This window comes from Motacilla alba, chromosome 20 (assembly GCF_015832195.1).
Source record: "Motacilla alba alba isolate MOTALB_02 chromosome 20, Motacilla_alba_V1.0_pri, whole genome shotgun sequence".
NCBI lineage: Eukaryota > Metazoa > Chordata > Aves > Passeriformes > Motacillidae > Motacilla > Motacilla alba.
The window spans coordinates 6,776,327-6,803,521 of record NC_052035.1 but is presented as its reverse complement, the minus strand read 5'-3'; the positions used below and the strand labels follow the sequence as shown (position 1 = coordinate 6,803,521).

Below are 27,195 nucleotides of genomic sequence, written 5' to 3'. Positions count from 1 at the left end.
TGGGAGCACAGTCCTGTCTCTATTGCTGACTGTACCACCACATTCTGATTTCTTGTTCCCTGTGTGCCAGTGATTCATGGGTTGTGTATAAGGGGGATGAGGTTTTCTCACATCTGCTTTTTAAACCAATGCATTTGACTCCAACTTCCTTGATCTAGGAAATTGTACCAATGAGATATCAACTCTCCAGAGAGCTGATTAATTGTGAAACAACGTGTTCTCTGTTCATATATGGCACTCAGAGGATGCTCCTGAAGTACTGAGGGTGTTACTTCGCCTTCCCATTTCTCTCCCCACCACTCAGCTTTGTTTAGCCTTCAATTGCACGAATCCAGGCTGTGCAAAAAGCAGCTCCCTTGGCTTTGATCTCTTGCTCATCTTGATAGAGGAGCAGCTCGGTATCCTGGGCTGTTTGCCTCTCACTGCTCTCAGACGAGACCGGCAGCCTCCGCAGCACTTGCTGAGATGCACTGCGGTCAGGAGAGGGAATCCTGTCCTGCCCCACATACTCCCCCATCTTCTTTCTGACGGCCCCGATACAGCGCAGAGCTGGCAAGAAAATCCACCCTCGGAGTTCAAATTGGGCAGGTTTTGTGTTTTCTTTTTGACTCATGAAGCATCCTTAAGGTCCAGCCCGATAGGACACCCAGGGTACAGTCAAGGCTCGTCGCTTGCTTTCCGGGGCTCACACTTGTGTGAGCCAAGACTTTGCCTCTTGCTTTTCCGCTATTTCCCATGGCTCTATCCCGCTCCGCGCCGCTGACCTTTTGTTTGGTTATGTTTGCTTATTTTTAATAAGGAAAAAAAATAAAAAAGAAAAAAGGCTGGGAAATGGTGAGACGGGGGAAGGAGGGGGATATGGGGGCCGTATGAAGGGCGGGTGCGGGGATGGGAGGCGGTGCAGCGGGGCGCAGCGCCGCGGGGCGGTGCGGGCCCTTCCCGGTGGGCGAGGCGGGGCGGAGCAGGGCGGGGGGTCCCGGGGGGGTGCCGCCCACCGGGAGGGCCGTTCCCGGGGGATAAAGCGGGGGCGCGGGGTGGCGGCGGCGATGGGCGCGGGATGGCGGCGCTGGGGGCGCTGGTGAAGAAGGCGTGGAGCGTGCGGAGGTTCGTGGTGCTGCTGTGCGCGCCGCTGGCGCTGGTGCCCGTCCTGCTCAGCCTCCCCCCCAAGGTACCGCCGAGGGACCCCGGGGGGGCACTGCGGGCCGGGGACCCCCGCTGCGGGGCGAGGGGCGCGGGCACCGACAGACCGCGGGGCAGCGAGGGGGGCACGGAGCAGGGGAACAGCCGGGGACGCCGCACCGGGAGCTCCGGGTGCCTGGAGCGCCGTTCCACCCCGGGGGCGGCGGGACACGGAGCGGGGACACAACCCGGGGGCTCCGTGCCACCGCTTGCCTCAGCACCAGCGGTGCTCGGCTCCGGAGAGGGTCACCCCGCTGCCTGCCGGGCTCGACCGTGGAGCAGGGTGGGCTGCGCAGCTCCTCGCCCTTTTGCAACAGCCTAAAGTGCGAATGGAGGGGGCGTCCTGCGGTCACGTCGGGTTTATAGGGGGAAAAGGGAGAGATAACGTGAATTCTCTTTAATGGTTCTTATATAGGCGCTGGGAGGTGGGAGGATCGTATCAGCTCAAGCCCAGTGGCAATGATCAGTGCTTCTTGCTGGTACCCAAGCGCCCTGTAGTTTTTATCAGTAGTGCCCAAATGGCATCTGGGGAAACTGAGGCAAGAGCGGCATCACCCAGGGCGGGGCTTTGCAGAGCTGGGGTGGAAGGTAAGTGCCCGGTGCTGCTGGGAGTGTGCCTGGCATCGCTGGCACATCCCCACAGCGATGGGAGTGGCAGTGGGACAGGGACGTGCCGAGCTGGTTGTGCTGCGGGGCTGCGAGTGCCCGCCCCGCTGTGCGTGACTCTCAGGGGACCTTTGGTGCTCTGTCTGAAAAGGCTTTGCCAGTAAGATAAGTGGTGTTTTGTACATGTGGAAACTGGTCTCCCCTTAAGGTTTGTGCCTCAGCATGTGCTGAGCTGCACATAAAGCAATCTGCAGCAAGACTTTGGGGGCTGGAGGATTTTTTTTGCACAGCTCTTGTGCACCAGGAACCTCTGAGCCTTGGGTGGAAGTCCACAGGGCAGTGAAGACACTGTGGAGTTTTGCACCGTTGACTTCAGCGTGGGCAGGATTTCACCCTCGTGTTCTGACTCAGATCCATTTGAGAATGACTTTTTTTACATCAGAAAATAAGTAATGATCAGTATGTAGTGAACATAGAATGGTTTAGCTGCTGTAAGGACGCAAAGCTGGGACTTAGTTCTGCCTATTCAGTGCTTGTCAGGTGAAACCTTCTCCTTTGAGATACAAAATACACCCGTTAAAATAAAAAATAATATAGATTGACCATTGCTTTATTTCGTGGCACCATATATTAAAAGAGACATCGCTTTGGATTTAATGTCACTTTTTTCCTCTGTTTTATGTTATTGGCTGAGTTAGGAATAGGACTGTGTTGAATGTGTCTGCCTCAAGGAGCAGAAAACATTGCACAACAGGTGCTAAATTCCCTTCCAGATTCATAACTGAATAGTTACATTTCTACATTAATTTTCGATAGCTGAACAAATGACTTCAAGTGTATTTAATAGCATCTTGTTTGGGCACTTGGTAAAATTTTAGATAGGATTGGAGAGGGAGGAGATGCAAGCTCATGTGTGGTCTGTGCAGGTGTTAATAGTGAGAAGAAATCACAGATGAACCCAGCGCAGTGGGAAGGGCCTTGATCTTGGTGCTCTGTGTGCTGGTTGAAGTGTGTAGTGTCAGACAGACTGTACAAGGATGTTCAGGAAAGGGATTTCTGTATGTGTACAGAACTAAAAAATGTCTCTGTGGTGTAATGGTGCTGCTCTCTCCTGCTCAGCTCCCAGAGTGAGCTGGTAGTCCACTCCATGGTACAGTCCACGGAGGACCTTATGGACAGGGTGGTCAGATCAACGCTGTTTTATTGAAGAAAAAATAGTGTTGGGAAAGTGGAAATGTTTCCAGCTGAGCAGGCAGCAAAGCAGGGATACAGCTGTGGCAATGGAAGGAGACCCTGGCAGTGCTGGCTGCTCTGCTGCTCGCCTTGGGGGTCTGTTCTTCATTCTCCATGGGCTTTAACACATCACAGGTGGTAGCAGTGGCACTGGCTGGTGCCTGTCAAAACCTGGATGCTCACATGAGTGAGTATTTCAGGCAAGTCCAACTGCAGCTTCCCCAAGTTCTCCCAAGGTTTGGCATAGGGGGGAACCTGTAGCTGCTAACTCCTGTACACAAAATCTGTTCATGTTCAGGGGTCAATGATTCATCCAGGGTTTCAACACTAAACTCTCTCACTTGTTCAACAAGAAAAGAAACTTGCTGTTGCATCAACAGGGGATTAAGTTCTGACGTCTGGAGCTTGCCTGACCCCCTGTCCGCAGCCCGAGCCGTGAGGGGCTGTGGGAGAGGAAGGAGCAGGTTATGCTTTCAAGCACACTGTGAAAACAGCAAGGGGGAGGAACGGGCGAGGGGTCAGCAGGCAGGGGAGCAGGGGTGGCAGAGTGTGGAAGCTGTCCTGCCATGTGATGGCCAAGGCTGCGTGCCCTCGCTGCACTGCCCCGGTCAGGCGCTCTGTCCTGCCACGGGACCGCAGCCCAGCCTCGCGCTCTCCTGGGCAGCCAGGTCACCAGAGCTGCTGCAGGTGTGCACGAGAACTCAACTGACTGGGCTGCTGCTGGAGTTACTGGGAGCCTGTCCCAGGCAGGGCACCCAGGGACAGCAGGCTGGGCAGGAGGAGTCCTGGGCGATGTGCAGTCACTGTAGCAGCCGTGATGCTGCCGAGCGCTCGTGCATCTGGAACATGCGGGTGTTGGAGAGCCCTGTGCTCCTGCTGGGATGTTGGAATGCTGCCTGGCAGGGTGCAGCAGAAACTGGTAGGAGAGGAGAAGCAGTGAGGCTCGGCCTCTGCTGGTCTCAGGATGAGCCTTCCCTTGTGAGAACGTGTTTTACAGGCACCTCTGCAGTAATTTCCTCTCTGTCGATGTTGAATATCTGTTCTCACATCATGTCACCATTTACATTCTCCCTGCTGGGATGCTCAGCAATTTTAATCTTCGAAGGGATTTCCACCATAAGAAGCCACCTCAGCTTTGGTTTCAAGGGCAGCATCTGGAGACCAAGAACTCATGACTTAAAGCTGATAGAACACAACAGGCTGTGGCTCCTGGATTAGTGTGTCCTTTCTGAGTGATACCCTGTGATGTGGGTGCAGTGGGTTTTCCAGGGAAACCTACACTGGAGTGACATCCCCCTGGAAACACAGAAGAGAAAAGTCATCCATCAGGTCTGCTCTTGCTTACTGGTGATGGACTCCGGTGTCCACATCTTCAAGCTGTGATTAGAGCTCTTGCCAGCTGTCACTCTGCAGTGGTTTTTCTCCAGATCCTTATGAGAGTCCCTTCACAGAGGCATGGTGACAGGGCTGGCACTGCTGCTGTTATGTTAATTGTCCTTGATTTTAACTGATGGCCTCTGTAGGTGGTGGTTGTGTAGAGGGAGGCTGGTGTAAATGGTTTTGTCTGCAGCCTCCTTTCTGCTAAATAGAGAAATGAAATTTCTGCTTTGTGGGTGTGTTTGCTGAGGCCTCAGGGTGTGCTGCCCAAGCCGTGTCTGGAGCAGTGCTTTGTGTCCATCGCATCAGGCAGCAGAAGGAAATGCTCTGTGTGGAGCCACTTCCCAGGAGCCAGTTCTCTGCACAGGGGTCTGTGTGTCACCTCTTGCTCTGGTTGCTGCTGAAATGGCTGAATATTTGTCCCGTGAGTGGAAGTGCCCGTGACCCCCCTGCTCGCGGGGCTGTGAATGATTGCAAAGAGCTGGGGCAGGGCAGGAGGGGCTGGAGGAACTGTTCTGCTGGAAGGGGCATGGGGGCACTTTTAATGAGCTGTGCAAAGAGCTTGTTCCAACAGCTTCTAATGAACTCAATGTCTACAGCCTCTTGGCTTGGTAACAGCTGAGGCAGCCAAATCTGCTAAAAGGAGCTCTGAGCAGGCAAATAGGGCCCAGTGCCTTCAGAAAACAGACTTGACTTCCTCAGTGGCCATAGAGCAATTTAAAATTAACTTGGATGTGATGGGTCCTCCTGGTTAGCACAAGGAGACTTTAAGATCTTCCAGAAGAAAAATGACACTGCTTGCACTGGAAAGCAAAGAGCATGAAGGGCGTCTTTGTGGGCAGAGGGGTGATGCAAATGTAGACAAAGGGGATGGGAGTGCGTTGTCCTGCACGCTGGACGGAGCTGGATCCTGGCTGCAGAGCAGAGCAGGAGCGTGGACAGGCAGGGAATCATCCAGAGAGCAGCCTGGCAGGAGAAATAAGTGATTGTAGCCTGGTTTTACATTTCATACACAAGGTCCATCTCTGCAGTGTTTGTGTGTGGTGATTGGGAAGGCCAGTTTCACACACCTGGAAGCAATGGTCAGTTAAAAGATGAGAGCAAGAACTTCAGTGGGGAAGGAGGGGGCCAGCTGAAGGTACAGTGATGACATTTTACCACATCCTCTGTGAGCTTCAGTCCAGAGAGAAAGCCAGCCTGGCAAAGAGCAAGCTGGCACTGGGAGGATGTGAAAGCAGCAATACTTGGGTTGGGGGAAAGGGAAGTCCTTATTGACAGGAGTTAATATTAATTGGAAAACACGACTGCATATAAAACATGTCTGCCTGATTCCTGCCTGTGTCTGCAATGGTTGACTCAGTGATTGTAAAGGTCTTTTCCAAACTACTTTTTTCTGTGGTTCTATGAAAAGAGATATGGAAGGAATCCCTGGGCAGGGTGTTGAGGGTGATGAACACATGTTTTTATCTGTTGCCAGATGGACAGTGCAGAAAAAGCCACATTCAGTGAAGCATTTTTGTTCTATACTGAGCAAAATTCTGATAGTGCAATCCTACAGCAAAAGAAATTGATTGATAATAAATATTTTTACTGTGACAGTAACTAAACAGAAATTTAACATTTCATACATCTAACCCTGGCTACTTTAAAATCTATACATTCAGACAACTTCCATACAATGGTTTTGCAAGAGCTGCCTGAAGAGTTTGTTGTGTACCAATAAAGTGGGTGTGTTTCTACAAGCCCCAGTACAGATGGAGATCACCAGGGATGCTGACCATATGCCAGGCTGATCTGTACCCTCCCTTGGGAAGTATTAAAAAAAAAAAAGAAAAAAAAGGTAGGAGATCACAATATATATTTAGCTCAACACAGCTACAGGACTGGCTACCCACAGCCAAGGTGGTTAATGTGGTGTTTGTGTGCATGGGATGTGTGAAAGTTGACAACAGCAGTGGAGAGTCTTACCAGGCTGCTGTTTGTTGACTTGATGACTTTTTGCCACACACTCAATTTTCCCACCTCACCTGAGCTTCAGCTGTCTCATTTTAAAACAGATTTTTTTTTTTTTTGCCAACTACAAAATACCTCAAGGTGTTCAAATAAAAGTGTTTAGTAAGCTTTTTGTCATTTTAGTAGAGGAAAATAGATTCCCTGAAGCTCTTGCAGCTTTGTGGCCCTGTGTTACTGGCCCCTTTCTAGCCACTCTCCAAAAGCCAGTGTGAGCAGAACCACTCCACTGGCAGGGAGGCTGGCAAACAGGGCTTGGGCTGAGTCCAGATTACATAATGCTGCAGGAGTGGCTTAGTAGAAATCAGATTCACAGATCCATCCTGCTGGAGAGCAGGCAGTGGGGCTGGTAGCACAGTTACAGCTGTGACATGAGAGCACCCAGTGCTTGTTTGCTGCTCCAGGTAGCTCTGTACGTCACAGGTAGGATGTGATAGCAGAGGGATAAAAGAGCTCCAATTCAGCCAAAATCTCTCTTGGTATTGGTATCAAGGTCCTGGAGGAGCCCTGTCTGCCACTCTTCCACCTGGTTAGAGGGTGGGGGGGAGCCTGTGTGGCTGATGGGGCTGTGATGACCATGCAGCGTTCAGGGGTTGATGGAGAAAACCCAAAGCCAGGCAGTGCCAAGGCAGGGCTGCTTTGAGCACTGAGTGTGCCGGGTGGGGAGGCTGTGGGCACTGGGTCTGATGGGGAGCAAGGTCCAGCTGAAGGTCCTGGTGTCCCTTTCAGGCTGGCACTGGGGACTGGTGGCTGTGCCTGTGTCTCAGTGCTCTGCCTGGCTGAGCCAGCTTGCCTCCCCTGACCCACATTCCCTGCCAGAGCCTCCTTTCCCTGGGGCACCTCATCTGCCCTTCCCTGAGATCACCAGGGCTCCTGCCCACAGGAGACAGCCTCGTGGCTTGGCTTCCTCTGCCACAGCTCAGCAGGTCCCCCAGGGTGGAAAATCCCCAGTGCTGTGAGGGGAGCAAAGACAGGATCTGTGTCTGGAGGGGCAGAGGTCGATCCCAAGGCTCTTGAGCAACAGGAAGAAGAGCTCTGCAGTCCAGAGCCACAAGTGCTTTCCTGGAAATCATTAAATGGCTATAAAATTAACCTGATCACAAGATCCATTTTAAAGTTCGTATGTGCCACCATGAACTTTGATAGAATTCTGTTGAAAAATACAAATACAAAGGTGCAGGGAGATACAAGAAGTAGAAGGAGTCCTGACAAGGATGCAGCCAAGGGATGGAAGGATAAAGATCACGTGGAGGTGATGGTGCCACACAGAGCAATGAGTTCAGCTCAGCCTGTCCAGGACCTAAAAGACCATCCTCCTGACGTTTGTTAGCATTTATTGCTTGTGTGCTAACCAAACATACCAAACACTGGGGACATCAATTAATTAACATTTGGAAAAATATTGACATCAAAAACCTTTCCATTTCATATAGAGTTTGGTTCCATTTTATTGATGACTTATCTTTTTCATTCTGGGGAATGTTGGTTGAAGTTATTGTGGATTGGTCTTGTTCCTTTTTTGTTCAATGGTGGTCCTATCTCAAAAACATTTTCAATATAGCTGCAATTTGTGCCCTTTTAGGGTAGAATAAATTGGATAAACAGCACTACTGCTTTCTTCAAGTGGTTTCCTGTTGATCCATATAGGTTTCAAAAATTCAGGGAAGCCTTTCACAGAGCAGTTCTTTCTGCCCTGTTTCATTTTTACCCCCTGGCTTTTGATCTTGCAGTGAAGAGGAGTTATTAGATTGATGCTGTCTCTGTCTCATTGCAGTGTTTTCCAGAACATTTTCCATACGCTGGGGAATAAATATCCATTACTTATAATTCGTTTTCTAAATTGTACATCATCTATTTTGTAAAGTCAATTAAAGCCTTCACTGATATGCCCTTGTATCATTGTTAAATATTTTCAGTTGCTCTACTCCTCTAAGAACTAAAGTGTTTTTATTTTGAAGTTGACTTTGGTGCAACTTTCCTTGTGGGAAACTGAAGAATATTTTGCCAGTGGGAGAAAAAACATTATCCATATGGCCTTTGGAAATCAAATGGAAGAGAGCTTAATGAGAGCAAAGCTATTTATTTGGCATATAAAAAGAACCATAGTAAAGAGGAATTATCAGTTGGCACAGGAATTAAATCACTAATCTAGTAGCGAACACTTGAAAACATGATTCTTTATTTTTGTGAAGTTTGGCACTGCCAGGTTTGTGGCTCTGGTCCTGCTGGTTTGGGGGAAGTGAAGAGCAGGGAGCCCATGAGAGCTGCCAGGTGCCAGGGCTGGGCTGAGCCTGAGGGTTTTGCTTCACACACTCTCATATGTCATTTTGCTGGCATCTAAAATTAGGTCAGAAAGTGATCTTTAATTCCAGATCTTGGGCATTTCATATGAGGCATTGACACTGCTACAGTTAATGTATGAAAAAAAATCAGTTACACTCAGTTCTGCTGTGTTCGTGTTTCCACATTCACTGAAGAGCTGGGGCCTTGCTAGCAGGACCCCTTGTGAATGCAAAGCCTGGGTGCTAAAAGAAAATCCAAAATTGTATCATTTTGTCCACCTTTCAAACCCTCACTTGCAGATGTAGCGAACATAAATCCATCTTGGTTTTGATCTCCTTCAGCCCAGGCCTGCAGCAAATTGTTTGTAGGTGAACAGGCAGGTGGTGGCTGTGCTGTACCCTCAATGTGCCTGGCTGAACCCTCAAATGATGGGTCTGAGACCACATTATCCCCAAAATGGAGCTCCCCACAGTCCCCAGCCCACGCTGTTCCAGCCTTGGCAGGGAGCAGAGCCATCATCTCCCCCTCAGAAGCCCAGACTTGGTCCAGGGGAGGAAGGTCCTAGCAGAGGACAGAGGTGCCTTTGAGTAGCAATTCGACCTGCTCAACAAGCTGGAAAAGTGATAAAATAAATAGTTCTGTGGCTTCCAAGTGATGCTCAGCAGTTATTTATAGTGCTGTGGGCACTCTGCCTGTGCCTGCTGACAATATCCCTGTTCAGCCCTGCTGTGACCCAGCTCAGCTCCGCACTGGGCTCTCCCATCCTGGGCTCGGGGCCGCTCTCCCGACTTCCTTCCATTGCTCATTGTTTTGGCCGTGGCTGTGGTGACAAATGGCTTTGGTCTAGTTTGTGCCTCCTGGGTGGATGGCTGGATTCATGCCGTGGCGTGGGGGCGCTGGGTTTCTGCCAGCCTTGGCCAAGGCCGGGGTGACGCCGGGCGATGCCTGCCTGCAGGAAGTGCTGTGACACCGGGGTGCTTGATTTACTGACTTCCGCAGGGACTGGGATCCGTTGCCATGGACTGGGTTCTCATAAATCTCCTGGGAGACTCTGATCCAAGAAAAGAAACCTTTCTGAGTGCTGCCTATTGCAAATGTGGGGAACAGACCTCTCCCAAGGCTGTTTTTGCGTAGCTGTGCAGAGCATGGTCTGGAAGTTGGAGGGAAAGCACCAACATTAAATGGGTCAGACACCTGAGCATGTCAGCAGCAATGCCAGCCCTAATTCAGTATTGTGGGATAGTTCCTGATCTCCAAAGATGCCTTGGTTGATGCCTGCAAGCATGTGGGAAGATCAGGCAGTCAAGGGGGATTTTGGTTAGGCTGTGGTCTCAGATCAGTCCCAAACCCTTACACAATGTAGGGGGGAAGATGTTGTACTTGATGGAAATGTTTTGGGAGAAGTACTGTATCCTTAAGGGACTAACTGGAGCATTTTGCTTTTGTGTCTCCGAGTGACAAGATGTCTCTGTAATGCCACATCTCACTTTTCCTCTCCTTTTGCAGGAAGGAAGATGTCTCTATGTGATCCTGCTGATGGCCCTGTACTGGTGCACGGAGGCCCTGCCCTTGGCTGTGACAGCTCTGCTGCCCATCGTCCTCTTTCCCTTCCTGGGGATCCTCCCATCTAACAAAGTTTGCCCACAATACTTTTTAGACACCAATTTCCTGTTCCTCAGTGGTTTAATCATGGCCTCGGCCATTGAGGAGTGGAATTTACACCGCAGGATTGCTCTCCGGGTGCTCATGTTGGTGGGAGTCCAGCCAGCCAGGTGACTATGGCAGCAGGGGCTTCTCCCTGGGGGATGTGAGCTGCAGGTGCTTGGGAAGAGTTTCTGCTGTGCTGCTGCTATAGTGGGGGCTGTCCACAGCTCCTTTTCTCCAGCTCATTGTGTTTGTTCAGCTGTTTGCCCCTGGGCCAGTGCAGCACAGGGAGAATTGTTTGGTTCAGCCCCATAGTTGTGCTCTGTCCAGTTTCAGGAGTCATAGAAATCCTTTTTGGTATTGGTTTTGTTATCTCTGCACATGATCTTTTCCTCCCAATGCGTCAGAGAGCTTGCCAAACTGAAGAAATTCAGCTTTTCCTTTTTTCTCTCTTTCAGACTGATCTTAGGGATGATGTTGACAACGTCTTTCCTGTCCATGTGGTTAAGTAATACTGCCTCCACTGCTATGATGCTTCCAATTGCAAATGCAATTTTAAAAAGCCTCTTTGGGGAGAAAGACACATCTAAGGATATGAACAGGGAAAATGAAGAAAACCAAGGTAATTGAGGCAGGGCAGTAGTATAAGCCAGCTGAGGTCTGCCCTGCTGCTCCCAAATCTGCCCCACTTTATTGACTTCACTGGCACAAATACCAGGTTCATTAGCTTGCAGCTCAGTCTCAGGGCTGGTCCCACTTTACTGCACACTTTATTCCCATGGTGGAAGAATATTGGCAGAAAACTCCCTTTTATCTGCCTTTTCCTCGTGTCATGCAGGAGGCAATGCTAATGAGTGGCCTGGAAAACCAAAGAGGAGATGCCCAGCCAACCTGCTCCATACACCTGCTGCTGGCTCTGGTTCTAGTCCAGCTCTGTGGCACAGTGGTGGTGGGATTTGTAGGGATGCTGTGGGGATAGCTGGAGCCAGGGAGGGCTGTAGATAGGGCAGGTGAGGAGTGGGGTCCCTCTCTGTGGCACCCAGAGCTGTTGTGCACTTGGGACACGTGTGTTCTCTTGTTTTCCTGTTTGCTCACCCGTGGAACTGGAGCCTGAGCTGGAGGAGAAAGCAAGGACTCAAGGGAAGGCTGGCAGGTTAAATATCTGTCTATGAAGTGCTTTGTGATTATTTTCCCTCTCCGTGTTGCTGTTTGGTGTTGTTCCTGAGCAGGTTGAGGATAGGTCAGGGGTCTGTGGGCCTTTCTCTAGCCCTCTCTTCACAAGCCATCCACCAGAACTTTGGGCTTCTGGCAGACAGTGATGAGAAACAGCAGTCCAGAAATGACATCCTGACATCCCCTTTGCAGCTATTGCTGATAGCTGGAGCAGTAATCACAGCTTCTTCTTGTTCTGCTTCTTCTTCTTCTTGCACTAATTAGTAATTCATCTGCCTCTGTGATTTAAAAGCAATGGCTTCTTAGTTCCTGCTGAGTCCTGAGGCAGATAAAGGAGCCCCCAGAAGAAGGCTCAAACGTGTGCACACCTGATAAAGCTGTAGTTAATCATTCATCATTGATGTTTAGCAATCATGACATATTTGCACTCCAGGTTGCTTTATCTTGTTTGCTTTATGAATTTTTGACTATTCACATCTGTTAAAATCAACCCCACTGATTTCCTTGCTATAATTTCCTGTTCTGTGTTTTGTCAGTCTGCTTTCAACTTTTTTGTCCCCAGCCTCTGAATTTGACTGTGTAGTTGTGGCTGTAAGTACAGCAGGGTATGGGAACACATAAGAGGAAGATTCCTCACCTTGTCCTAGACACTGTTAAGCACAGAATTAACATCCTTCACTCACACATAAGAGAAAGCAGAAAAGGCAGGGGAAGGGCATGCAGGTAGAAGAATGAATAAAGTGATGCTTTGCAAATATCATGTGATGGTGTGATTATGGTTTTTTGGTGTGGTTTTCTGTTTGGTTTTTTTTTTTTTTTTTTTGAGATAAAGGCTTTTAAAAGTTATTTATGATACAAGCAAAGGTGGAATCACCTGCAAAATGTACATTTCATGCATCAAAATCCACATTTTTATGTAGACTTTTTATTTGAACTTTAGTGTCCCAAGGTAGACTCATCCTGTTCTGTAATCTTTCTGAATGGATGAGCAAAGCTGAGTTCCTTGAAGGAAGCCCTAAACCTAAAGTCAGTCAAAAGTGATGAAGCTGATGTTACACTTAGGAGTGGAAATGTGCAGATGAGAAAAAGGTATACTCATTTCATAGTTTATTAAATGTTTATAATCTGTCAGATTTGTGATCTGTGCTCCAAAAAAAGACAGATTCATTTGTGAGGGGAGCTGTGTGTGGAAGAAAACTTGTACAATGGCATGTGATAAGATCAGTTTGCCAATTGACTTGGTTTCATAACACTGTGGTAGAGTCCATGAGGCTAAAAGTATTTGAGTGAATAAAAATAACAATTTAAAATATAATAAAGAATATGTGACATTTCAAAGCATTTGACTCACAGCGAAAAATCTCAACAAGTGTATGAAACCAGTTTTGTGTAGGACTTTGCTTACACACATGGTGCCTGAAGTTAAGTGATCTCTGATCAGTTGGTGACACTTTTTTCCTGATGAGAGAATCTCAAGATTTTGGTCACTTATGTCCATGCTCAGCTACATGGGCAGCATGTTACAGATCAGCAAATACTTACTTTCTTGTGTCATTGACAGCTAAAACTGAGTCTAATAATTTCTTCATTTTCACACGCTTGGCTTCTGATGCAGGAGAGCAGGGAGTGAGGTTGGGTGGCTGAAGTCCCAGCTGGTTCTGGTGGATCAAAGCAGCGTTATAAATTTAACACCAACAGACATTTTTCAGCTTCTAGAACTTTCCTTTTGGAGGTGAGCCATGCAACATCTCCAGCAACAGGTGTGTGACAAGCTGGAATCTGCTGTGCCAGTGAACCTGACCTCTCTCCTGCTTCTGCCCACTAACCCCTCACTGGCAATATTTCATTTCTCTGAGCACCTTGAGTATCTCCAGGCAAAAATCACAAGAAAATATTTCCATTCTTTTTTTCCTTCATAGAGAATAGTCTGCAAATTCAAGATAAACTGCATTCAGTGCTTGAGGTGTAACTGAGTCACAGACCTGGAAATTATGTCTCTAAAGGGGTAGGTGGGAAATGTGCATTTTTGGACAGTGCTGCCTGGTTTGACTGCCTAATCCCAGGCAGTGCTGGCAGGGTGTGGCCACAGCACTGCTGCCTGCATCCCTCAGTCAATGGAAATAGTCCTTTTCAGGTCTTCTCAACCTTTTAGAAACGTTAAAAAATGTAATTAAAGCAAAAATTATCTAGGAAAAGCATTCTGCCTCTAAGGTATATGAGGTATTTTGGTGAAATGGCCACAGAATCCTCATACTGCTCTGTGAGAGGTGTGCACAGCTGGGTCCAAATCTGTTACCTTTGGCCTTTTCTGACTTAGGGACCCGTAATAATTTTCAATTCCTTTTTTATAAATTTCATAGGAAAATCTCTGCAGTATGCCTGGCTTTCCTTTGCATGGTTAACTTTGCAATCCTTCCTTGAAAAATAACTCGCCGATGATCCTGCTCAGATGGGCTGGTAGTCTGAGCTTAGCAGGGGGAAAAAAAATTAAAAATGTTGAAGTAGAATGAAATGTTTTTGCAGAGCCAGGACTGGGCTTCAGTGGGACAGAAGTGTTAAGAGTCTTTGGGCTAAATCCACTGAGTGACCAACAGTCAACCATGGGTTAATGTTCATCCTTGTAATTACATCCCTTCATCGAGGCAAGGTTGGGATGAAAGCTCAGCGTGTGTGTGTCCAAGCCAATTAGCTCCAATTCAGTAAATTAGCCATGTGTAAAACATGACACTGCAAAAATCCTTGGGTCACTGAGCTGGAACGAGCACGGTGTCTTTGGTGCACATGTGAGTGAGTCCAGAAACTTTGACCACTGGCTTGTCTCCATGCTTTTGACCTCTAGGTCACACTGGGTGGAATGGGATTGGGTTTTGGGCTAAGAAGGCGTGCAGGGAAATTTGGGGATTGCTTGGAAACTGGAATTGGGCTCTATATGTAGCTGTCTGCAGAGCACAGGGAACTGCAGACACACAAACCTCTGGACACAAACACGCAGAGAGGACAAGGAAAGGCAGCAGAGCCAGCAGGGGTGTGGAAGGGCCACGTGGGCTGAGGGTGGATAAAACTCACAGCTGCTCCAGTCCTGTGAGGAAAGTGGGAAATGAGGTTTGGTAGCACATCTCCCAACCTCAAGGGGTCAAGCCATGACCACAAATGCCACGAGCCTTAATGTCGGGTCTGGTAACAGAGAGTGATTGTATTGCAATTCTATTTTTTGATTTTTGAGTTCTCCCGTGGGTTTGTGTGGTCAAGTGGTGTGCCGCTGGGTCAGCCTGCAGGGTCTGGCATTTGTAGAGAGGATGATGGGCTTGGAATGGTCCTTGCTGTCAGGGTGGCTTTTGGAGGACCCAGTACAAAACCTAATCCCCAAACGTGTCTCACTCTTGTCCTTGAAGAAGGAATTACAGCCTTATGGTGACTGCAGGGTGTAAAATTCTCACCCCATGGGAATGAAGCTCAGGAAGTGCTCGAGCTGTGCCTTGGGGAACCTGCCTTACAGATACAACAAACCCAACAGTGTTCCTTCCTAAGAATGATTACAGTTAATCCTCCCCCAAGAAAGCCCACCCCAAACCCATGACTTGGTAAGGGATGCCCTCGAAGCCTTGGCTGTGTTGGAAGATCCCAAAGGCCAACCTGTGGCAGAAGCTGTAAAGGGACCAGGTGCCTGGGTGTTGGAGGAGAAGCTGGGTGCTGTGGTGGGGCTGGAGCAGTGGCAGGAGGAGGAGGAGGGCTCCTTCATCCCTGCCAGGTGTGAGCTCCTGACCCCATCCCCTTGGTGTGAGCTCACTCTGCACAGCCCCTCCTCTAAGATGGTAGTGTTTTCCTCTGTCCCTCTGTTTGGTTCAAGGAGAATTTTCTAGATGCTTTGAACTGTTTTAAAGTCCTCATCTTTCTTTTTCAGCATCTTTACAACAGAATAAACTTTACACTGTACCAACTGAGATGCAGTTTCTGGCAAGTACTGAGGAGTAAGTTAACTATAAAGTTTGTATTAGAGAGTTGAGAGAGAATTATCCCCTGAGCTAGACCAAGTGTTAGGAATTTGAAATTCAATCATTGCAATGTTTTGAATATACCAAACATCCCAGTCACTAGCAGCCTGATGATAAAAACCCTGCTCTGTGTGTTCAGCATCCCTCTGCATGTCCAAATCATTACAGAGGTTTTTTCAGCCACCCTGAAATCATAGTCAGAGGTGTCTCCTGCTGGGGATTTGTGCCTTGGTTTTCTCAGGAACATCAAATGTGTGAAGCCAATGCTGTAAAACCCCCAGGATTTGCACACTGGCGATGGTCCTGCTTTGATAACAAGGATGGGGAGGAAGCATCTTTTCAGGAACACAGGAACAGATGTTTCTTCCCTCAAATCTATCAAATTTTAGTTCTTTTTCCCTTTGGCAGACCTGTGGACTTTATGCTCAGTGTTACAAGCTGCTGAGGGGCTGGGCAAGGCACAGGCACCCTCAGCTCCTAAGGATGGGTCTGAGGGGGCTCTGTCCTCTGCAAGGCTGACAGTCCCATGTGGCACTTCACCAAGCAGACCCCTCTGCAGCACCGAGCTGCTAAGGTGTCCTTGAGCACACTGGTAGCTTGGATTTCTGAAAACTGGGAATTTTCCTTCTGTCAAGGCTCTGAAGTGGTTGCACTGTATTTAAACCAGGGCTTTCACCGGATTCTCTTTTGGACTGTTTTAAAGCAAAGATCTGGCGGAGGAGAAGGAGCTTTCCAGTGATGCTCTCTCAGACTTAAAGAAGGAGGAGGAATACAAAACAAACATATGGAAAGGTTTCCTCATCTCAATCCCATATGCAGCCAGCATTGGAGGTACAGCAACGCTGACAGGAACTGCACCAAACCTCATCCTTCTGGGACAGCTGAAGAGGTATGGGAGGCTGTCCTGGGGATCCTTGGGAATCCTGCAAGACAGAGACACATTCTTCATCCCTGCAGGAAATTCCTTCCTGTGCTGAGTGCTGGTTTGGACTATTCATGCCCTTCCGGAATGTTTTGGGAAATGGAAGCAGGGAGTGCACCAGCCTAAGACTTAATAAGCAGGTTTCCAGCCTAGCCAGGCAGGCTGTCAGCCAAACTGCAGCATGTGTGCTTCACCCTACTGATGCTTTTAATCCCATTGAATTTAATGGGACTTGACTCCACACCTACAATTAACCTGGTAGCTGTTGTGATGAAGCAGACTGTGTAGTGCTTTGTGAGCAATTACAGCTACTGCTGTATGGGAGAAAGAAAAATAATGAACACACCACTTCTTAGTCATAAAATATTCCTCCTGTGGGCATAGGAGCTGACAGTTGTGCCAGCCCAGGTGCCCAGGGGTATTTTTTACTTTTGCTGACCTCTACAAGAAGTACATACAGCCTGTCCTGGGCACTGCAGCATCCCTGCCAGGTTCATGTCCACACTGTCCAGCAGTTTCTGTAGCAGGATTTTATCCCAGGTGTTCAGGAGTATCATTGCATGAAGGCATTGGTCAGCTGGAGGGAGATTTCCAGAACTTTCCTTGCAGGCTTGCAAAGCTGGGCTGGGTGAGATGGGGTGGCAGGGTGTCCTGGGAGTTGTCCCAACACAACGCTCCTCACATTTCCTTATGTCCAGGTAACTCACAGGGATAGTTTTTAAATGCACAGGGGCAGGTTTGTGGGATATTTCACTGCTGATTTCAGATGCTTGTTTATCCATGAATGGAAGGGTTGCTTTCCCATCTTGCATTAACTTGATTTTTCCCGTTTGCTTAGTTATTTTCCAGAATGTGATGTGGTGAACTTTGGTTCTTGGTTTATGTTTGCATTTCCTTTAATGCTGATTTTTCTTCTCATGGGATGGCTATGGATCTCCATCCTGTATGGAGGAATTAACCTGAGGTATGTTGATATTCACCATACATATATGTAGTCTGGTTATATTAGCATTATAATATATTTTCATCATGCTTCTCATCCTAAATCTACTGATATCACCAAGGATCATCTCCTGGAAAGTGGGGGAATTTACAACTAACTCTAGCAGGCCCATCCCATAACAAGTAATCTATTTTTTAAAAGCTGATATAGAATAGGAAGGTTTTAAAGATATCTCATGGTTACATATACTTTATCCAACTGACATACATGTACAGAGTATGTATTATATTCATTCAGTTAAATGTATAATTTTTAAAGGTTGTTTTACTGCCTGACCTTGGCCTCTTGGGGGTAAATGGCAGATTTTTAATGACAGAAGGAAAAGCAGGATCTAGCTTTGAACACATGATAAAATCTTAGTTCCCCATGAAAGAGACAGGATTTCTTCTTGGGGCAAAACCCTGGGTTTGGAACAGATTACTTCACAACAGGGCTTAATTTTACAACAAGGTGTTAATCTGTAACTGAGAGTAACATGTTTTTCCGGTAAATCTTTGCTGGACACACGCAGCCCCTCAGTGTGCACAAGCTAAAGCGATTGCAGCACTGCTCTCCTGCTCGTGTGGAGACCTTTTTCCCCTCCACACTCTCACAAGTGATGGTGACAGAGTCTTGCTTCCTCCAGGGACCATACAGAATTTGTGATATTTAGAAAAGCCTTTAATTGTTGTTTTGACTTTAAAATGCAAATGTGGGGAGAGGGGAAAGAGAAGAACAGGTGTCCAAATATTTACATTGTCTCAGACATAGGGGAAAAAAAGATCAATGGGAAAGTTTTAATCCAGAAAATGTCAGAGGCTTGTCCTTGACTTGCTGGTGGGGCTTCTCAGGAGGCTCTGAGTGCTGCTGTGTGATGCTTGGCCAGCTCACTCCTGAGAGCTGTGCTGCTCTCACCCTGTGCCAGGGCTTGTGCAGAGCTGAGTTCCCGTGTCCCTGGTGAGGGCATGGCCCATCCCCAGCCCCTCAGGTGAGGGAAGAGGCCAAAGCCCTGGTGAAAGGCAGAGCTGCTGTGGAGCTCAGGGACGTGATGCTCTGTGTTTGCTTTGGCTCGTCCCCCAGCACGGGGCTGGGCTCTATTGGGATAGCTGGGCCAGCACGGATGCCAGAATTCCCCCGTGGTGGAGGAGACACTGCAAAGCTCCTCAAGAACAGCCAAGGCTCCACAGGAGCCTTGCTTGGACTGTAACTGCCTGGGGATAGTGGCTGGACTCCTCCGTGGGCAGGTCCTGGGTGTCTGCAGCAGGGCACGGGCAGGTGGACGCTTGGGCTTTGCTTGAATCCAAAAGGCATTAAAAGGCTGAGGTGTGGGCTGGCTGGGCTGAGGCTGCTGTTAATGACACCTCCCAAAACCAGGAAATTGAAGGGCCAGGAATTTGAAATGCAGGAGCTTCTGAACGATCAACCATTCATCTCTATGGAACATCCAGCCACCCTCTGAAACAATAAATGAAGGAAGGGCAGGGACCACGGGGATGGGCAGATGTGTCTGACCCAGAAATTTGGGGTTGTAGCTTTAATCAAGGTCACAGGCAATGTTAGAAACCAGGTTCAGTGTCATGGGATGTGATGGGAGATGAAGTGCAAGATATGAATATATCATTTGTATGCACATGCTGCAAAGGAGCAAACTGTGAGCAGTCGGTGCAGCCAGGCTAAGAGGCTTAGCCAGGAGCACATTAACATTCCCGGCCACTTAGGAATTCCTCACATTTTTTGTTGATCCTCAGCAACATCCTGGGATCACCCAGGAAATTACAAGTGACTTGAAAAATGAAGGGACAGATTAATTTTCTGTGTCACCCTATTCCTGGTCGTTCTGCCCAAGTAGGTAACTCGCTTGGAAGGAAGACAAGGAAATCCTGCAATGTTGGGACTTTCATTTGGCAATCACAGCCCATGCTGGAGGAAACAGTTCAGAATATAAATGAGAGGAAACTTCCTCACCTCTGCAGGGTCTCCTTTGTATGAATGCAGAGACAAAGGGTATATAAAATAAAGCCTTATTACTTTTATCTCAGCAGAGATTTCCATTGTCTGAAGATAACACAAACTGAGCTGCCAGAGACGTGCAGCTCTTTGAACCTTGAAGAGAGGTGCTGGAAAAGGACACTGAGTCCTGCATGTGCTGCATAGAAAATGCATTATTTCCTATGTGTCACTTAGGTCAGAGGCATGTAAAAATGCATGTAAAAATATAATTGTGTTTCTTGGCAGGGGCTGGAAAACAAAAAAGTCAAATATAAGAGTGGATGCAGAAGCCCGAGCCAAGGAGGTGATAAAGGAGGACTATCAGAAACTGGGCCCAACAAAGTGAGTTGTAAAGCTGGGATAGAAATGAGAAAGAAATTAAGTGGCCTTCGAAATACCCTGTTTTAAGAGTGGAGGACTGTGGGGAATGGAGCTTTTTAAAGAAAATTGTACCTATAGTTCTACTCAGTCTGTTTGGAACCTGCTGAACTTTGCTTTTTGCATGCCCCAGCCCCCTCACCTTTGCCAGCATGAATAATTGCAAATAGCAGCTTGCACTCAAATCTTCTGAACAACATTCCTGGTATAGAGGGAATTCATGCTGGGTTGTTTAATGACTCTTTATGATTTTTCTACTCCAGGAACAAACCCAGTTCTGTGTGAGTTAGGTGCTAACCCAGGCTGGATTTGAAGGGTTTGTGCATACCTGTCCTGCAAAGCAGGAGGCATTTGCTGAGAAGGCTGATGAGTCATATTATGGATATGAATCATATGGATTGTGGATATACTTTAAGGAATCTTAAAGCTCAGAGAAAGTAAACAGAAAGAAGTCAGATCCACGCCATGGAACAAATTATTTTTCTGAATAATTCTCTCAACTATGCTAGTCAAGTGAGGAAAGTAAAAGCTGGTACAAACTGGGGATGGGGATTATATTTTGGAGTAAGGCACCAGCAGAAAGAAACATGAGTTTTAGACTTCTGAGGAATGCCAAGAAAAAGGGGGAAGCAGGAAAAGCTGAGTATCTCGAGAAATCCAACCCCACATATGTCCAACCATCCAGTGATATTCTGGGCAGCCAAGACTACTGAAGACTGTTGAAACTGTAGGGTTTTTCCTTAAATGGTCTGTGTTTCCCCATCTGTAAAATAGTATTTTCATACTCAGGGCAATGCTGTGAATATCCAGTGATGTTTGTGTCATGCTATCGACATTGTAATTATTTCTGTTGTGTGGAACATGGCGTGGTTCTTCAAAGACAGCTCTCTGTGCCTGTGCTGTAAATGAAAGAAATTGGTTTATTTGTTCCATTCAGTACATTATCAAGCAGCCTGCAAAATGTCTCTGAAAGAATCAAAGTCCCACTTTGAGATCTAGGAGTGGGAAAGTCCATTAAGCTGAGCTCTACCAATTTGATTAGCATCCCCATAACTAAAAATCAGCTCAAGCAGCCTCTTCCCAAGGGCTTGTGTGCCAGAAAACTCAGAGAGATTTTAAATAGAATTTTGAGGCATCATCTTAAACCTTGGTTAAACCTTAACTCCACTAGATACTTAGTGAATGCTATTGCCTTTTACCCTGCTGTTTGTCATGTGTCTAAGGGACAGTGCTTAGATTTTGACCTTGGAGGAATTTGTTCCTGCTGTCTCATGTATGATTTGAATCTCAGTCATCCTTTTGTGTGGCTTGAGCTGCAGTGCCACCATCCCTGGCTGGTGTCCTGGAGGGACATAGTCAGAGGAATGACCGTGAGGAGCTGCTTGGCCCTTCCACACCCAGAGGGTCAGCCTTGCATCCCGCTGTTGGGACATTCCTGATCTCCATCTTGCCTCTCCTTAATGTCTTCCAATGAGAGACTATTGCTGGCAAACACCAGTATTTGCAAATAGATTTACAATCTGTCCCAACGTGTCACTGGAGCTGGTTTTAGAAAATCAGCCTCACTTCTCAGCCAAGATGCTGCAGCAGGAGCTGGATACTTGTCCTAGTTTGGATCCAGCCCTTTAGCTCATCAGCATTTTAACCTCATTTCTTGTCATTTCAGGTTTGCAGAACAGGCAATTTTCTTCTTCTTCTGCATGTTTGCAATCATGCTGTTCTCCAGGGATCCCAAATTCATTCCAGGCTGGGCAAGCTTGTTTGCACCAGGGTAAGGCTTGTTTTCCTTCCACTCTGCCATTTTGCAGTAACATTTCCAAGTCATTGACATTCCTGAGTTTCTGATTGTGTTGCTTAACACTATTACTCAGATTTCCTGGAATAAATTAACTGAGCATCAAGTAGCAGAGCCAACTTTGCATTTTCTCTCTCCTAGAGGAGGTGCATGAAGCTGGTGGGAAGTTGTGATGTGTCTGTTTGAGGCCATCCCTAGGATTTAATGTTGGGAATGCTGTCTGTAGGTATATTTACAGTGAAATACTGAGTTCTTTAGGCAATCCACTGGTATCACCAGTGGTCTGAAGACTGAGGAGAGATGGCAAGAGCTGATTCTGGGTGCTATCCTTTCTGTTTGCCAAGTTAGTGTCCCCTGTGACAACCATACCTTGTGAAGATGAATAGACACAGCAGTTAGGGGATGCTAGAGCTCAGAGAGGGCGTTGTTATTTCTTAAAAGAAGAGACCTTCATGGTTTGGTGGGTTTTTTCAAATAAAATCCTGGTTTGATAAATGTTTCCTTAATGTAACAAAGTAGTTATGGGCCTTTTCCTCATCAGTTAATAACTCCTTAAATCTAACGCATGCTTAAGGTTTTTACTGGGTAGAGCCTGCCTTTCACCTGAGAGTCTGAGAATTTTGCAAAGAGCTCATATAAATAAGATGGTTTGGGCTCTGTCTCTCTTCCTCCCTGCAATAGGCTCAGGAAACTCGTCCTTATAACTCTGCAATCAGAAAACCAGAGCATCAACGTGGAGGGGATTAGATCTTGGTTTTTGCTTTTGTAGGGCAGCTTTTCTGGGGGGTTCACAGCCCATGGTAGAAATGTAGCTCGACAGGGAATTAAAAAAGAAAAGAACTGTGAACAACAAGCATTGTTCAAGCCTGATGGAAACTTGTAATCTTCTTTGGTAAATCCCTGTTCTCATAAACTTTGTAATTCTACAGGCTTGTGCTTCTTACAAGTGTTTCTGCTGCTTTTGGACAGGTTTATCTCAGATGCAGTTACAGGAATCACCATTGTGATTATTCTGTTCTTCTTCCCTTCACAAAAACCTTCCTTCAGGTGGTGGTTTGACTTGAAAGGTGAGTAGGAGACCCCTCCAGGCAGGGACTCTGTGCTTGCCTGTGTCCTGGCAGGGCAGGCGTGGGGCAAGGAGCAATTCTGTCCCCCCTTGGAGCTGCAGTGTGGGGCAGGGTGGCTTGAAGGTGCCATTTAATCCTAGAGAGGTTTTTTTTTTTAAACCTGAAGTATCAGCTCAGCAGTCACTGCCCTGCTGCTGATGGCAGGAATGACACAGTTGCTCATGTAGCTGTCAGGGCTGATGCCATGGTGGGATGAAGTGACCTGAAATGGGTGTTCATTTACCACAGCACACCTGATGGTGGAACAGAGGTTTGGTGTCTGACTTCCCAAAGGCTGCTGTGCTTCAAGGGAAGCACGGAGCTCTGCAAGGGCAGAGCTGGGCTAGTTGTCCATTCTCAGATATAGGTGCTCTTCCTCAGTTTCTAGAATAATTTGAACTCCTAAAGCTCAAACTCTCCAGCAGGTTTTGAAGTCTTGAGTCAGTCCTCTTGAGGAGCAATGAAATACAAATTTTACTTCATAAACTTCTTGGCATGAGAGATGATCTGAACAGGGAGAAGTAGCTGAAGGCCTTCTGTGGATGATGGAGAATCACTTGGGGTCTGTGGGAACAAAATAGCAGCTGCTCTGAGTTATGCACATTTGTTGTGTTGTCCATACACAGGAAGATGTTTAATCAGGCCTCCTGTGGATAAAATATGTGCCCTTTTTCAACAGAAAATTTCAGTCCCATTAGTGCATCCTTCCATACAACAGAGCTCACTTTATCACGTATTAAGAAATAGCTTTTAGGGGAGATGAGCTCTCTGCTGTTAAACTCACTGGCTTTTGAATGACAAATGGAAAATTAATAACATCTTAAATTCAAATGGCAGAATATTTCCTTCTTCTATGGACCCCCATCTGTTGAAGACAATGTTTATATCTGCTACAGAGACAAAAGTAACCCAATATTAAATATTAAATCAAGAAAGCCTCAAAGAAAACTTTATTGCTAGAATGTTTTTGGTTTTGTTTTTACATCTGATACTAAGTTAAATGCTCCTTTAGTTGGCTAACTCAAGACACTCCATGTGTGTATTTGATCAGCAACTCACGGTCAGAGAGCTTCAGCACTGCTGTGAGACTCGTGGTATCATTCAGTCAGGCAATGACTGATGCTGCTCTTGGGGTGGGTGTTTGACACAGGCCTTTCCTCTTTGTCCAGCACCAAACACAGAGACCCAGCCCTTGCTGACTTGGAGGAAGGCCCAGGAGACGGTGCCCTGGAACATCATCCTGCTGCTTGGAGGAGGCTTTGCCATGGCCAAGGGCTGTGAGGTGAGGCCCACAGAAGATGCCATGGGCATCATCCTGCCCACCAGGGGGTCACTTGGTGTCAGGGGGTCACTTGGTGTTCTCATTTGGCTTTGGGAAACTCGTATCAATGGAGTCATCACACTCAAAGGACAGATTTGTCAACTCCAAGTGACAACAATACACAGCAGATATATACAACTCCTTGCAAGGTGCTTGCTGTGAGACAGCCTGAGGACAAGTTCTAGGAGAGGACCGGTTGCCCTGCAGGGATGCAGGAGGATGACTCCTGTTTTTTCTCTCCCCTTCTGCAGGAGTCTGGCTTGTCTGTGTGGATAGGAGGCCGTCTGCATCCCTTGGAGGGTGTGCCACCTCCCGTGGCTGTCATCCTCATCACAGTTGTCATTGCCTTGTTCACAGAGTTTGCCAGCAACACTGCCACTATTATCATCTTTCTGCCTGTCTTGGCAGAGCTGGTAAGGTCATCCCATGGCAAGAGCAGCTCCTCCTTTGTGCCCTCCATGCCCTGCCCCTTGGGTGGGCAGGTTTGTGTTGGGTCTGTGCTGGGACAGGCACTGGGGAATTTTCCTGCTCCTGTGCTTCAGGCTCTTTGAAACCCATGAGAGCAACGAGTCCAGTAGCATAATGTGGGCACTGAAGGATAATAGTCCTTCAGACTTCGTTGTGAGAGATGTGATCATTTATTACAGTGTGGGATAGGGCTGTGCACAGCACACTGGCTATTTGCATCCTTTGGTTCATCTGTTGGCAGCTCAAATCACCAAGGTCTGATTTCTGTTCCTTTCTGGTTTTCCAGGCCATTCGTCTGAAAGTGAATCCTCTCTATTTAATGATACCAGGAACTATAGGGTGCTCCTATGCATTCATGTTGCCAGTCTCAACACCTCCCAACTCAATTGCATTTTCCTCTGGACATTTGATGGTCAAGGATATGGTGAGTTCCTTCAGATACATAAAATGATGGAAACAATCAGCCTGAGTGTTTAAAGAAGGGAGTTTTTTTTTATTGTTAGTACTCAATATGTAGTAAAATGAGAAGACAGAAGTCTGATACTGTTCTCAACAGTGTTTGAAGGCACAGGATGGAAGGAGCTTGCATGAAGTTGAAATTTGGAGCCACCACGGCTCCAAATGGTGACAAAAGTGGTCTTGAATGTGGTCCACATCCCCCAGCCCCTTGTCCTGTTTCTCTAGTGTCAACAGCTCAACTTTCCTGGGTTTCTGGATGCAGGAAAATTTCCCCAGCTCAGTGAAACAAAGCTTATGAGTAAAATTAGGCTTAGTCCCAGTTCCTGCTCACATTCCTGAGGCTAAACAGATGTTAATGTTTTTGATGGATCAAAGCTTGGTAAGCAGCTGCAGAATGGCCTTTGTGGCTTTAAGCCTGCTTAAAATGTTGCTAATATTAACAGCAATCAAGTCTTCCATTTTTATAATGTTTGCATTCAAATAGCTTCGTGCTTCACATGCTGTAGATGTCCAGTCTAAACTCAACAGCTGTCTTTGTATTTCTTTTGTAGGCAAGAACTGGGTTGCTCATGAATCTTATGGGAGTTCTGCTTCTTAGCCTGGCTATGAACACATGGGCCAAGAGCATCTTCCAGCTGGGGACCTTCCCTGCATGGGCCAACATCCATGCAGAAAATGCCACCTCACTTGTGACAGCTGTAGAAAATGTCACTTTAAGTGCACTAAATAAAATATGAACAAAGCCACCCCCGGGGAAGGACTCACTCACTTAGGACTGGGGCACTGGAATCGTCAGAGTTTGCACAGGAGGAAAAGCCACGTGGCCGCTCACACTGTGTGGGACCTTCTGGTTTAATTTTATTTCTAGAAATTCTGGTCAGTGTCACAACATCCATTCGTTATTTTCTCTGGAGGTCTTCCCCCACCTTTTGCAGGTATAAATCCGACTCTCCCAGGGTCCTTCTGTCACAGGTGGTTGTTAACTGGACAACCTGTAAGCACGGAGCATCTTTGGGTAGATGCCTGTCCCCCCATGAGAGCTGATGAGCCTTGCTGCTCTAGCTTCTGATACCCTACCTCGTTTTGGAAAGCAGCCCTGGCAACAGGGTGGAGGCAACTGGATTATTTATGTGCAACCCAATGTGAGTGAGTGTATCAGAATCTGGCCGGGGAGAAGGCGGCGTGGCCGGGTGCTTCTGGCAGGGTGTAAGGCTGGGGTCTCGTTGCCATCTCATGAGTAATTCTCTCGTGGAGGATGAAGAGCATTTCCTCAGGTTTGTGTGTGAAGGGATGACTCAGGAGATGTGTCGGCAGGACTCGGTGCATTGCTCCATGCTTTGGAAACTGGAAGGCCACAGTTTGTTTCCAAACATGTTCAATGTTTTGAAAACCTGGGACAGCGACTGCTGCCTGGTTCTTTGCACTGAGTACACGGATGGGGCTTGGGACCAAATTAATTCCTGGCGTAACTTTGGGCACCGGTGGTGTTTCACTGTTGGTAACTGTGGCCAGTCTTAGCTTGTGAGATTGACTCACTCACAAATGGCCCACTGAGTCACAGGTCAGTGGACAAGTTGCATTGGAATATTATTGACATTTCTTAAAAAATAGGCTTTGATTCTTAGCGTCTTTTAAAATCAGATTGCTTGGGTACTTTCAATGAAAGCATTGCAAATTGACTGTGATTTTAATCACCATTTTATCCAATTATTTTTATTTTCTGTAAGAATATAAAATATTAAACTTAAATCATCAGTCATTGAAATAGATGATTGAATGACAAAGGATCTGATTCTTGTTTTATGGAAGGTGAGTGACTGGATCCCTGGGCTGGACCAGTTTCTCTGACAATGTAAACTGGTGGAGCTGACAAGATGAACTGGGTAGGGATCCAGTGCATCCCCCTGCTCCTGTGCTGCTGATAACCCCCAGGGCCAGGTAGGAGGGCTGGCAGGGAGATGTTCACCAGCCACAGATGCTGCTGCAGGGGTTGCCCTGTGGGGGTTACCTTGGGGTGATGTGGCAGGTGGCAACTCAAGGGGGGTGAACTGAAATTGCCAAAACCAATTGAATGTGGAATTTTGATCAATCAAGTTTAAAAAAAAATCCTCAGTGTTCAGACAAAATCCTTAATGATTGTGGAAAACTTAAAATAAAGCACATTGGTTAGCACATCACATGGTCCTGTTTGCTCTGTAGTTTGAGGGGAGAAAAACAAAGCCCAAGCCTCCCCCTGCTCCAGCTTCATCCCTGATTTGGGCAGTGGCTCCCCAGGAGG

At 47.2% G+C, this 27,195-nt stretch overlaps 1 protein-coding gene across 2 annotated transcripts; it reads left to right on the top strand.

Annotated features, from left to right (window-relative positions):
* Positions 1 to 1,010: 1,010 nt before the first annotated feature.
* SLC13A3 (solute carrier family 13 member 3) lies at positions 1,011 to 27,091 on the top strand. Of its 2 annotated transcripts, none has more exons than XM_038158980.1 (13): positions 1,011 to 1,104; positions 10,195 to 10,460; positions 10,791 to 10,954; positions 15,407 to 15,473; positions 16,201 to 16,386; positions 17,258 to 17,383; positions 19,637 to 19,732; positions 21,435 to 21,539; positions 22,533 to 22,630; positions 23,839 to 23,951; positions 24,242 to 24,403; positions 24,745 to 24,882; positions 25,469 to 27,091. In XM_038158980.1, the coding sequence occupies exons 2-13, from the start codon at positions 10,225 to 10,227 to the stop codon at positions 25,652 to 25,654; spliced, it is 1,677 nt and encodes a 558-aa protein (XP_038014908.1). In that variant the 5' UTR covers positions 1,011 to 1,104; positions 10,195 to 10,224; the 3' UTR covers positions 25,655 to 27,091. The 2 variants fall into 2 exon arrangements, with proteins under 2 accessions (XP_038014908.1, XP_038014907.1); XM_038158979.1 differs by having other exon boundaries at positions 1,012 to 1,168.
* The last annotated feature ends 104 nt before the right edge of the window (positions 27,092 to 27,195 follow it).

Bases quoted from the DNA above. Each gene is read 5' to 3' on its own strand.
- SLC13A3 (XM_038158979.1), top strand. From the start codon at position 1,058: ATGGCGGCGCTGGGGGCGCTGGTGAAGAAGGCGTGGAGCGTGCGGAGG. The intron at 17,384-19,636 runs GTATGTTGATAT...GTTTCTTGGCAG, and splicing joins TATGGAGGAATTAACCTGAG to GGGCTGGAAAACAAAAAAGT. The intron at 19,733-21,434 runs GTGAGTTGTAAA...TTGTCATTTCAG, and splicing joins CAGAAACTGGGCCCAACAAA to GTTTGCAGAACAGGCAATTT.